The sequence below is a fragment of the Trichoderma citrinoviride genome (genome assembly GCF_003025115.1).
Source record: "Trichoderma citrinoviride strain TUCIM 6016 unplaced genomic scaffold BBK36scaffold_9, whole genome shotgun sequence".
NCBI lineage: Eukaryota > Fungi > Ascomycota > Sordariomycetes > Hypocreales > Hypocreaceae > Trichoderma > Trichoderma citrinoviride.
The window spans coordinates 1,565,306-1,577,231 of NW_020194717.1; the positions used below are offsets into that span (position 1 = coordinate 1,565,306).

Consider the following 11,926-nt stretch of genomic DNA (forward strand, 5'->3'; position numbering starts at 1 on the left):
CAAACTTGGGCTTATCCTGCCGCCAAGAGATGCAACTTGGAGATTGCTTGAGCAGATTCTCTCAAGGTCCCCTTAACAGTTCCCATAACAGTTCCCAGTTCTATTATGCTATCTGCACTCCGTAGTTGGGATATCAAAGTGCCTCTGCAACGTTAGCCCTGGATTGGAGGGCGGCGGCCGGATACAGTGTGCTATCAAAATCCCATCCAGATGATGCCTATGGCTTTCTCAAGGCGGCCGAAAGCGCCCATTCAATATGCTCACAACCCTCCTTTCTCCTATCAGAGCCAGTCGCATGAACTGCCGTCCTCTTCTCTACAGTGAGAGTTAAGGGTCCGACCGTTTATTGCTTCCTTCTAGTGAACCTCCTTTCGAACCCTTCGAAATCCAACGCCAAAGAATCATTCGAGCGGCTGAGGCAAAAGCCACCCACGTTGGAGGCTTACTCCAAAGTCAAGCCTTCACGCCATTACTCCATTGTTCCTTTCTCAACAGCCCTCCTAGAAACTAGGCAAGCCACCACCAGGTCCCATTGCCTACTACGTCGGTGGCCATGCTTAAATACGCCAGAGGCTTGCTTTGACAGGACGGAAACACCATCGCCTTGCCGACACACGAGGCAAGTACTTGACTTTGGACGTCGATAAATCTCAATGTCCGCGAGTACGAAGCCAGCCGTTATGATGAGTGCAGCCTCGGCATCATCAGGCGGCTCCCTATGTATGCTAACGGAGAAATAATACAGCGCATGTCCACTGGAGTGCAGCGCAAGTTGCGCTAATGAAAACTCCGGAGCCTACAAGCCCACAGCGACGCACTGTGTACGTACCTGCGTCACAGTGCGTGGTCCATGACTTGGAGGGTACTTCAGTTATCAGATGCTACGAGTCACTGCACCCTGCGCGAAGTTTTGGAGACAGATCGCCATGCGCCAAAAGGGGGCATCTAACGTGCCTGGTTCCCCAGTGGAGGACGGATGCAGTACGAGTATCGTACCTGTACGAGTAGAAGGACGTCGACACGACGCAATGGTCCCCTGCCAAGAGCGTTGGATGGCGCTGCTATCGTCACCATTTAGGTAGTCTCATACTCGTAGGTATCTCCAAGGTACTCTCCATCTCATCTTCCTCTTTGATAGGAAACTCACAGCATCATCTCCCAGACCCGCAGAGACATCACATATAGTAGGTACATACAACCACAGCATGTAAGACGCAACTATCTCTGTTCTCAGTAATACCCATACCTACGTTCGTACAAGCCCAAGCACACACACACAATCCTACAATCAACAAAAACCATCCAATGACGGCGCTGCAGAATGACGTTTCGAGATCCATACTATGTGGGGCGGACGCGCCAAAGCTAGGGACCCTTGTGCCGCAGCCGCTGACGTCACAGTGCCTACTGCGCTAACGCCGTCTCGTGCTAGTAGTCCTGGGACAGCGGATCTGGCTTTGGATTGGGGCGCCTCCATGGCACCTTTCCTCTTGTCTTCTCAGGTATTACTCTGAACAATTCTTTATGTTTGTTTTCTTTTGGCTCTCAAGAGATGAATCTGATAGTGTGCGTGCGGTTAAAATCCGTTCTCACAAGTACTTGGATACATGGAAGAGAAGGGGTGAATATCGTATTTTTGACCAATGAGATGCTTCTTGCTACGGTACATGTAATTCCGAGTACTAACTCGTGCACATTCAGCTGCCAGATTCCATCGCATCAGCATCAAATGCCAGCCCCAAACACGTCCCACCCCAAAAGACCCTCGGCATAAATCACAACCCTCAGCTTCACATGTACACTCAATCTACTCCCGTAGCAGCAGCATCTTGCAAACAGCCCGCTAACAAAAGAAAAACAACAAAGAAAAGGAAGGCGGCGCATGAACATGTCAGATTGGAACAAATCAAACGGCGATCCGATACGATCCGATTGCCCATCTCGACTAAACCGTTGCAAAAAGCAAAAATGCCTTCAAATCTCGCGCCCCCCATATCACATCCCAGTCCCCTGAATATACCCGCTTCCCCTGATTCGCCCCGGTATTTCTTTTTTGTTTGTTTGTGCGTTCTTTCGAGATGTTCCCACTCCCCCTTACAAGCCTTTACAAGCTTTTGACGATTTCTGCAATGGGAAGGCTGAGGAGAAAAGATGACGGAATGCTACATGGGCTGAAGCAGCTTCACATCAAATTGTCTCAGACGAGAGGTCCATCGAGTCTGTTTGGGGCGTTATTACTGCACACGACTCAACATCTTCTCTTTGTACATGTATGCAAAGCTGCCATACAGCTTACTCTCAGTTGTTACACCTCGTGTATCCATGGCATTGAGTGGCACACATACATTGTACAGTAACGAGGCTCAACTGAACCTCGCACCACAAAAGCCAAGCCAAGGTATCACCTCAACCAAGATTTCTTCAACGTTTATTCCCACATGGCACAAGCAGAAGTAAAATCCACCCTCACGATACGTCACTCACAACTGGGGGTCCATGCATACATACATAAGGTACCTAGTAGCACTAGGTAGAACGCCCCTTTTCTGCAATCGACGGGGAAGACGGAAAACGTGTAAGAAAACACATCAAAGAGCAGCGCATACAGGGAAGAGAGAAATGCGGGAAAAGCTTGTTTTGGATGCACACCCCCCTTCCCTTCCTCATCCCTTGTCCGTTCTCCCTTGGGGGCTGTCTTTGAGAGACACTGTACGGAGTACAGATAGGCAGTACATATTACTGTCTTTGATGATGATACAGTGTTCTGTATGGACGAACGCGAAGGGGACAAAATCGCATCCAGAAAGCTTAGCCTGTACGTACTTTTTTGCAGGGCCGCCCTTCACTGCAACCGCATACAACATGAATATGCGCTTGTGGTTGGACATGTGCAGTCGATTATTACTTCTCGTGCTTGGATGGGTTTGGAATGGCGCGACTACTACAAGAGGCATCCGTCGCCGAGCTGCATATCAACTCGGACGCCCAATAATATGCTTCGTCATCTCCAAGCGCTTGACGATGACTATTAGCACTGTGCCACCAGCAACGACAGGCAAGACGACCGTCAAGTGCAATGACACAAACCTCCAAAGGCAACGACAACAGCAATTGAATCAACTTCGAGAGAAGCAAAACAGAAGCATCCCTTTGCCTGACAGACGCTAAACCCGCTCGAAGGGAAGCCCGTCTAGGATTATATGCGCCACGCAGTCAGTGGCTCACGGGACCGGGCGCCACCTTCATCGGTGGTCGCAAACCGGCCGTTTTTTCAACAGCATAACGGTGACGGCAAGTCTCATTGTTTCTAATATGGCCTTGTTCCCTTTCCGTCTCTCTTATTTGGTGCCTTGTGACGGCTGCAGACAAGTAGATAGGCACGAGGCTGCGAAGGTGCAGCAGTGATAGCATCATATTCAACCCAAAGAAGCAAAATAGCCTCCACTCCCGCCCATCCCCCCATCGTCACCACATACGTAGCAAACGCATCATAGCGTCACAGCCCAATCTTCCAAACCACACCAAAAAACCGCATTTGACCTTTGATATCGACAAAGAAAGAGATACTAGCATCAAAAATCGAGATTCGCAAACTACCGAACAGTTCTCCGCTCCCCCTCTCCCGCGAAACGGCATCACATGCGCCACCATCAAATCACAAAACAACCAATCACTCTCCCTCACGTATCAAACGGTATTAACCCAACTAACACGCAAAAATACCAGCATCACCTATATATTTCATTCTTGCCTCGGCAAATCACGAAAAGCATCAAATAGCTCTCCAACTTCGAATCCCAAGCTCATTCTTTCCCCTCACCAGAAAAACGCAAATCACCGCCAAATACGTCCTCGAAGCTGCCCACTTCAGGAAAAGTGGCAAACATGTCGGTTTTCGCAGCCGATAGCACCCCAAGATCTAACGGGCTTTTCTCCAAAAACGTTTCTGAACAAAAAGACCGTACCACTTGGATGATCTCGCTACGAATCCGTAACTGTTTTCTCCTCATTCAAACGAAACGACGTCGCCAGAGAAGCGTCACGCAGTCGACGTTTGATTCGGCGTGGCACCGTTTTACCCGGCCGCCTACCCTCGATATCACCACACCTTCATTCACCCATCGCTGCTCGCCCTAACATACATACAGTACGCAGCCTCGTATCAAAAAAACACCCGGATTGCCAAATTCCCAGGGAATTGGCCACCTCGCTTCGCCAAAATACCCATCTCATCCCATAACCCATACAATACTCCATCGCAAACAGCACTCCTCCATAATCATCCCACCCAACCACCACCACAAAAAACCCTGTCCCTTGTTCCTCCCATCCCTCCCCCTTCACACCACACCCAGTAAAAAGCCAAGAGCTTCACACAAAGACGAGAAAACAAGCATCCAAGCATCCCGGCATACGACACCCCACAAAAGCTTGTCCGGTCTTGACAACGTCTCTCAACGGGTCCCTCTATCCCGAATCAAGCAGTGATGATCCAGGCTCTGAAACGCGCCCTCCATTCCTCCTTGAGCAAGTGATCGGCCCCTTTTTGACGAACCCAGTACGTACATGCCGAGGAATAATACAGTAAGATACTCATCTCGAGATGAAATTATCACGCCGCCTTTGAAGATTGTCGTTCGAGCCAGTACTGCGACGTGCAGTGATATCCCCCCCTCATGACAGTCGGACTCTTGAACCTCAGCTAAACTCGAGCTACGAGAAACAATCAAACAGAATTACATCAAATTGCGTCCATGAAAATCAACCAAAACCTTCAAACCCATCAGTATCACCATAAGTTACCATCAAATATTATCCCTGCTACCATCATTTCACCATTCCACACCTCGCGTACAGAGTACAGTACACACAAAGCACACACACTCCATATCCCCTTTGCCCCTATCCCAGGATTGCCCAAGATAGATATCCGATTTAGCCTACAGCCAGAATGACAAGTATCAATCAATCATAGATGCAAGAAGTCCCAAGTGTCCAAAAGGACAGCTTACTGTGCGTGTAAGCGGCAGGCTAAAGCATCGCCAAATGCCCAAGCAACGCCTCTCCCGCGTGCGTGCTGGCGATCGCCGTCCGCCATTGATGCGAAATCTCTAGCCAAAACGAGGCGGGCTTTCGCTCGCACATGCGTTGGACAACCTCCTGGCCTCCACTCGAGCTTTACCCGCCTCTTTGGGGCATCCTCGCCGTGATCGACACCCGTCATCCGGGAAGAGACTCGGCTGTTCCTCGCCCAGTTTCCACCTCTCCTGCTCTCCTGCTCTCCTGAGCTCTCCTTGCCTGCTGCTCCTGCTCCAAACAGACGGCTCCGTATGCATCATGAGTCGTGTAAACACAGCAGACTCAGAGATCATCAGGGACCAACCACCAGGGACCGTTGAACGAACCACCGAGCCAGTAAGCAAAATCAAAGGTGCCAGAAAGATGGATTTTTTTTTGAATTTCGTGTATTCAACAAGAGATTCACAGTGCTATCAAACGGGTATATCATCGCCGTGAGAAAGGGCCTATTGATACAATGCTAACCCGCCGGGCGAGGCCGCGTGGTTGCCATCCTTTCCATCCCTCCCACCCAACCCTGTTGTCATGATGATATAAGGCTTCAAGTTGCTTCCTTTCGCAATCAATGGAATCGAGCAAGGCTAAGCGTAACACCGACTTTACGCTGAAAGAAATCCCTTCTGATAGAAACCCCTTGCCCCAAACGCCGGACTGGAAGACCTCGTGTATCCCATCGTTCCAGTCGATTTGTAGTCCTGTAAAGCCACCATGCCAGCTGGCACACGAATAGAAAGTCCTGACTGAGATAAATAAAAGAAATCAAAGAAAAGAATGAAAAGAAAAAAAAAAAAAAAAAGTAGAATAGGCATCACACGCCCATCAAGAGATCCCCCGGTGTGATGCCTGATTTCCAATGCGTTGCATTGGTGTCCCTAGCCAGTGGGATGAAAGTTCATGTGCATAGCCGCGCCATCTTCGTCAAGAACCCCTAGCGTCTTGATTCTTTTGATCCCACACCCTCTAATTTAGTGTCATGAGATGAAGTCGTCCGATTGTCCCAATTAAAGCATAGTAAAGGTTGATCTCTTCAGCGGCAACCGCTCCGCAGCCGCATCTCATGCAACTTCTATGCTGCTACAGATGATCCATGTGCGGAAGGCGGTGGCCGCCGAAAAGGTAAATGATGAAAGGGTTGGCCATACAAGGCCCAAAGTCGTGAAGATTTCTAATGATACAACCCAGATCAAATCGATTGAGGGCGACTTAATCCGAGTGATGGTCCTCTGAGCCAGCCTCGGACCGGGCATCGCCTCTGTGGACTTTTCGGTGGCGTCGCAGGTTGGAGACGACGGAGAAGTGGCGTCCACAGCCCTCGACTTCGCAGGCGAATGCTAATAACGACAATGAGCTTCCTTTTCTTGATAAAGGTAATAGTGGCATTGATGACTTACGCTTCTCGCCAGTGTGGCTGTACATGTGCGTCTGTAGCGAGCTTGGTCGTGTGAAGCGCTTGTCACAGACCTTGCACTTGTGCTTCTTCTGGGTGCTGGACGACACCTTGGAGCTGAATTGGCCCATCATGGATTGGGGCGCAGGAGGCATCGATGACATCATGCCCTGAGGTCGAGGGAGCGTTCTCGAGCCTACAGATTCAATGTCTGAGCCCGCGGTTGAGTAGTCGGAGACGGAGTCGCCATAGTAGGAGCTGAAGTTACCGGACGAGGAGATGGAGGAGCTGGTCGAGTGCGTCGACGGGAAGCCATAAGAGTCCACGGAAGATCGGTCGTTGCGGTTGCCGTAGATGTTTCTTGGCGTCTCCTGGCTCATGGCGAGCATGCCCTGGCTGGCGTCAAGGGCTTCGGCGAAGCCTCTTCGGTCGTCAGCGTGGACGCTGTTGGAAAAGGTCAGCTTGGCTTGGTCCATCTTTGTTTCCGTCTTCTGGAGACAACTCACTGTTGAGAGAATCTCCGCGAGGCATCTGTTTCGTGGCCAAGGGTGCTAAAGGTAGGCGGCCGCACAGGAGCAGGTGCGTATCCCAGGGCATCATAGGGAGTAGCTGAAGGGGGTGCAAAGTGGCCGTGGACGGGAGAGGCCGTCGTGGCGTAGGTGGCGTCCGCATAGGCAGCAGACGAGGTCTGCAGGCGGTTCAAGTTGAGCAAATCTGGAAACGAGGATCGGTGAGCAAATGCAAACGACGCATCACATTACAAGAGGGTAGAAAGACACAACGTACCAGCTGAAGTCGTGTGGACGGGCATTGAAGCGTATGATGATAAAGGAGGTGCTGCGCTGCTGGTAGGGGCACGCGCACTGTGAGACTTGTGCACGAGATTGTGATTGAGAGAAGGCGGCTGCGGACCTCCGACATAGAGATTGCTTCCAGCCACGGCAGCGGTTTGAGATGGCGATGGTGAAGAGGACCACGGGTTGGAAAAGGCCGGTGGCTGGCCGTGAGTCGGATAGTCAAAGTTCATGACAGGCCCGAATCGCTGCTGCTGCGGTGTATCCAGCGTCATTGTCATGATGTGTGTAGTGGTGGTTTGCTAGGGATGGAAGAATTGGTGTTGGACGATCGATGATGCAGTGCAAGGTGAAATGTCTTTGGAGGGCTGGTGTTGTGATTTGATCTTTTGTTGTTGTTCTGTTTCGGCTGTGTCTGAAAGTGATGAGCAGGACTCGGGAAGAGAGTCGTCGGTCTTTTCGGGAGATGTGCGTGTGTGAGAGATTGGTGCGTGGCAGAGGGAGAAGTAAGGTTTGTTGATCGATGCGGGATCCCGACTAGGAAGATTGCCAAGTCGGTAACACAGTCCAAGAGCCAAAGAAGATCCCGTCTGGAGTTGGGAAACGGTGGGATCAGCGAAGTCTTAAGTGTGTCCTTGGGGGCCTGTGAATTGACGTGCGTCAGTTTTAGCGGATGGCAGAGGAGGTCCCGGGCTGGTCTGGTGTGACGACTCTGGCTGTGTGGTGCAAAAGTGATCGGCAGGCCAATGTCCCTTTCGCAAAGCCCGAGGCGACAGGGTTGCTTGCGATGAAGTAGGGTGATGCTAAGGCCCTAGGAACAAGAACCGGCCGGGGGGGGGGCTGCAGGCTAGTTGAATTAAGTGACGAGCATTTGGGAGAAACCCACAGGGAACCACCAAAATTCCGTTATGGAGCAGCGCAGAGGCCAAATCGCGGTGGAGAGGATGGAGAAGGCGAAGAGGAGAGCCGACAAAGAGCAGATGCTGGCAGAGATAGGGATGACGAAGGATTTTGGGTGAGGGAGGGACAGCGGCGACCAGAGGGGAGTGAAAAACAAGTTTGGAGAGTGCTGCTACCTACTTCCTGGTAGGACGACGACGGGGCTCCAGAGCGGAACAGGGGAAGAGCTCCAAGTGGGCAGCGAAAGGCGGGTTTGGTTTGCTGCCAATGCGGTGTTTGCTGTGTCCCTGGCAGCTGTGTTTCTAATCTGATGCAGCAGGCACGGCGCAGTAAGGGTATGGCTGAAGATGAAGTTGATGTATCAAAGATGTGTGCTGATTTGGCTGTGGGTTTGGTGACGATGATGCTGGCGGCGGGGAGGAGGAGATGTAAGGTAATAACCTGAGAGGACGAGGAGGAGGCGAAGGAGATTGAAATGCTGGGTACCTTGAAAATGTACAGTACAGTCTGAGGTACCTTACCTCCCCGTCTTTGGCTGATGTCGAGGTTCCAAGCTGCAGCTGGTCTGTGGCAAGTTTTGAGACAACGCGCAAGACAGCCAGGTACTTGAAGCTGGTATTTGCCGGTACGGGCGAGGGGAGGGACCAGCAGGCGCACGATGATGTATGTACTGGGCACAATGGAATGAAGCGAATCCAGCATTCGAGGGGCGAAGAGAGGAGATGGCTTGTTGTCACGAGTAAGGCGAGTTACAAGATGCAGAACAACGACGCAAGACTCGAGAAGACTGAGGTCGGCTCGGTACGGAGTACAAGTGCCGTCTCTGCTCAACAGGGCTTAGCAGCATGGGCACAGAGACGAGAGCGACTGAGTACCGAGTACTGGGTACCGCGGCAATTTGGAGGCTTCAACAGGTGCCATGCTTGGATCATGTCGAGGAACAACTTCTCCGTCACCAGTACCTCTGGACAAGAGGCAAGAGGCAAGAGTAGACCCAAACGAAGCAGGCACCATGGGGGACAAGCAAACGCAGTGAAGGAAGCTGCCCTCCAGTGCGTGCGTGTGTGTGACCTCCTCGGGCCAGCTAGCAGGAGCCATGATGTCGACAGCGAGACAAGCAAGACTAGCCAGCCAGCCAGCGTGGATCTGAAAGGGGGGTGGAGATGCAATCTGTGGGCCTGGGAAGGCACGACAGGGGGAGGTGTGGACACACGGGCGGGGTGAGAGAAGGCAGGCAGCAAGGCGGCGAGCACATCCACGAGTCCCGGTACATGCGGGACTGGGGATTTCTCAGCGGTGCGGCTGTACGAGTGCGGGTAGCAGTACTTCGGTGCCTGTGGCTGGACGAGGGAACTCCAAGGTTTGCGGCTTCCGTTGACGTTGGCTCGCTCTTGCTTGTCCCGAATTTGGACAGCCACCGCTTGCTCTTGCAACTGGCAGCGGCAAACCGAAACGGTGATGATATCAGATCCGGTTTTGCAGGGCGCTCACTCAACCCTCGATTCCAGCATGAAAGTGATTGAGTTTATACTTGGCATGTACTCCGTACCGCGAGAAAAAAGAGAGAAAGACTGGCAACGAATTGCACTGTGACGCTGATACAAGTGTGCTTGTACACGTATGAGCAGTGTGGAGTTGAAGCGGCACAGCAGTTACGAGGACAGGCAGGGAACAGCTCGAAAGTACATCCCCTGCTGGCATGCGCTGCTGGGATACCTCTGACGGCCAGTAGCAGCTCGCACTGGCTCACACGGTACGAGTGCCAACCCAGTGCCAGAACCCGGGACAGGGCAAAAAGAGGCGCCGCAGGGATCTGGTCAAGAGTGCGGGTGGAGCAGCAAGCAGGGAAAATCTGATGCTTGTTGGATAAGGCTACGGCAGTTTGACCAGGGGCCTGCGACAGGTGGACTGTTGGCCACTGCGGAGAGAATTTGGAGGAAATTATGCAGGGGGGCAGCCAGCAAGAATGCCGAATTGCGCAGAGCGTTGGCGGTGCGGCGTGTGTGTATGTACTCGTATACTACCTTATGTTCGGAGAAGCTGTTGCGACATGGACGAGAGTCAACAGATAACATCGGCTGGTAGCTTTGCTATTCGTCTCGATATTGCTCGACAAGAATTCACACGAGAGATTCAACATATAGCAGTAGTCCCAAAGAAACAGACGGTTTGTGGGTGATGGGAGGATGCAACACAAGCACAGCAAACTAAAACATACTACCAGAATTCGTCGACAAGTGAGCCACTACAATATAGTAGGTGGCCGTATCGGAAGGGGTAAATACCTGCCGGGTACGGGGTCGGAGGCCAATTCACTCGAAAAGCCATCCCTCCAAGCATCCTCAGTCCGAAAGTACTGAGATTCCATCCGTTGACTCGATGAGCGAAATTCCTCGTACGGAGTACGGCGGCTGTACTCCGTACGGACCCCGTGCGGAACACGGAGCGACAGGGATCCAGCCCGGCTCCGGTGGGGTCCAGCTCTCTGGGCCGACGGCCGGGCGTTGACGCAGCTGCAGCCCTGACGTAAAGGGCGCCCCTCTCTTAAAACGTTGCCGTGGCCGCTGCTGGAGGCTGGATATTATTACTCGCGAATCCAAGGGGAACAAAGCACGGCGTCGACGCCGTCTGGGAGTGGGTGGGGGAAGCGATATGGAAGGGTTGGGACACAATCTACCGAGTGATGCACGAGACGTGCAAAGGGAGATGGGTGGTGGTGAGATGAGCAGACGGCATAGATGAGATGGAGCTGTGAAGCCCAATGGCTAGATGAAACCAAGCTGTCAAGTACAAGAGAAGAGTGGAGGGAGGAGTCGGCGAATATGTCATTTAGATAATCGGAACTTGCCAGTGTAAGCAGACGCAGAGATCAAACAGAGACGATTCCTAGCTGTGAGGTGTTGGTTGGCGAGGCCGCTATTACAAGTACTATCTTTGTACGGCATTCATCGATCAAAACAGAGTCAGATATATAATACCACGGCAACATACAATCACACATACGTATGATAACTTAGACTACAGATCCAGCCATCTCAGCGCACACGCAAAACGGTGAGCATCTTTGCGGGGACCGTGACCTGCGTCTATGACCGTTTCGGTGGATCTCATCACGATAACCTCCCCCCTCCCATCGACAATTCACCACACCTGAGCATGACTGTATTTCGACTAGCTGACGCTTGCCTGCCTGCTTTTCCCCGCGCCAAGCTCCTCCAATCCTTTCCACCCCAAGCAACGGGATGGCATCGTGGTCGACGACGCAAAGACCGAAACAAGATCCAAAGAGGCTGGCCGCCCCCCTCCTCCTCCCTTCTCATTCCCAAACCGGGCTGCCGGATGGAAATGCCCGTCATCGTCATCTCATGGGTCGGGTGTGTGCAGGGCAGAGCACACTCTTCCGTTTCCAAGTTTCAAGTTTTTTGTCTCTTTTCCCTTGCTGTCTTTTCGTCATTGTGCTTGTGCTTGCTCCGGGATGCTGCAGCTTGGCAGCTTTGGGATCGGATTTTCAGCCTCTTCGAGATGCATCGTCACCGTCACAAGCTACACGACACGTGCAAAACGCAAAACGGGCTCGGGGAAGCGCCCATCACCCTCCCTCCGTTTTCTCTCATCCCTACAATATCACCACTGCCAGCGAATAAACGCTGTGTTGCTGCCACTACGAAAGTTCTTTGTCTGGGTTGAGGTAGGGCGAACCAAGTGCTACAGCATTCTTGTTCCCTTACTTTCTTCCTTTTCGCCTCACAACATGCTGCACATGGTA

At 52.1% G+C, this 11,926-nt stretch overlaps 2 protein-coding genes across 2 annotated transcripts; one reads left to right on the plus strand and one right to left on the minus strand.

The window, feature by feature from the left end:
• Window positions 1-6,282: 6,282 nt before the first annotated feature.
• BBK36DRAFT_1122097 (hypothetical protein) lies at window positions 6,283-7,211 on the minus strand (the record flags this gene model as incomplete). Its single annotated transcript, XM_024890906.1, has 3 exons — window positions 6,283-6,410; window positions 6,471-6,910; window positions 6,973-7,211. Coding segments are annotated over 3 exons (807 nt in total), but the record flags the coding sequence as incomplete, so codon positions are not given.
• Window positions 7,212-7,999: 788 nt separating this feature from the next.
• BBK36DRAFT_166389 (hypothetical protein) lies at window positions 8,000-9,683 on the plus strand (the record flags this gene model as incomplete). The annotated part of the gene is made up of 6 exons (XM_024897780.1): window positions 8,000-8,275; window positions 8,351-8,416; window positions 8,455-8,593; window positions 8,662-8,823; window positions 8,860-9,216; window positions 9,300-9,683. The coding sequence occupies exons 1-6, from the start codon at window positions 8,169-8,171 to the stop codon at window positions 9,681-9,683; spliced, it is 1,215 nt and encodes a 404-aa protein (XP_024748767.1). The 5' UTR covers window positions 8,000-8,168.
• Window positions 9,684-11,926: the final 2,243 nt, after the last annotated feature.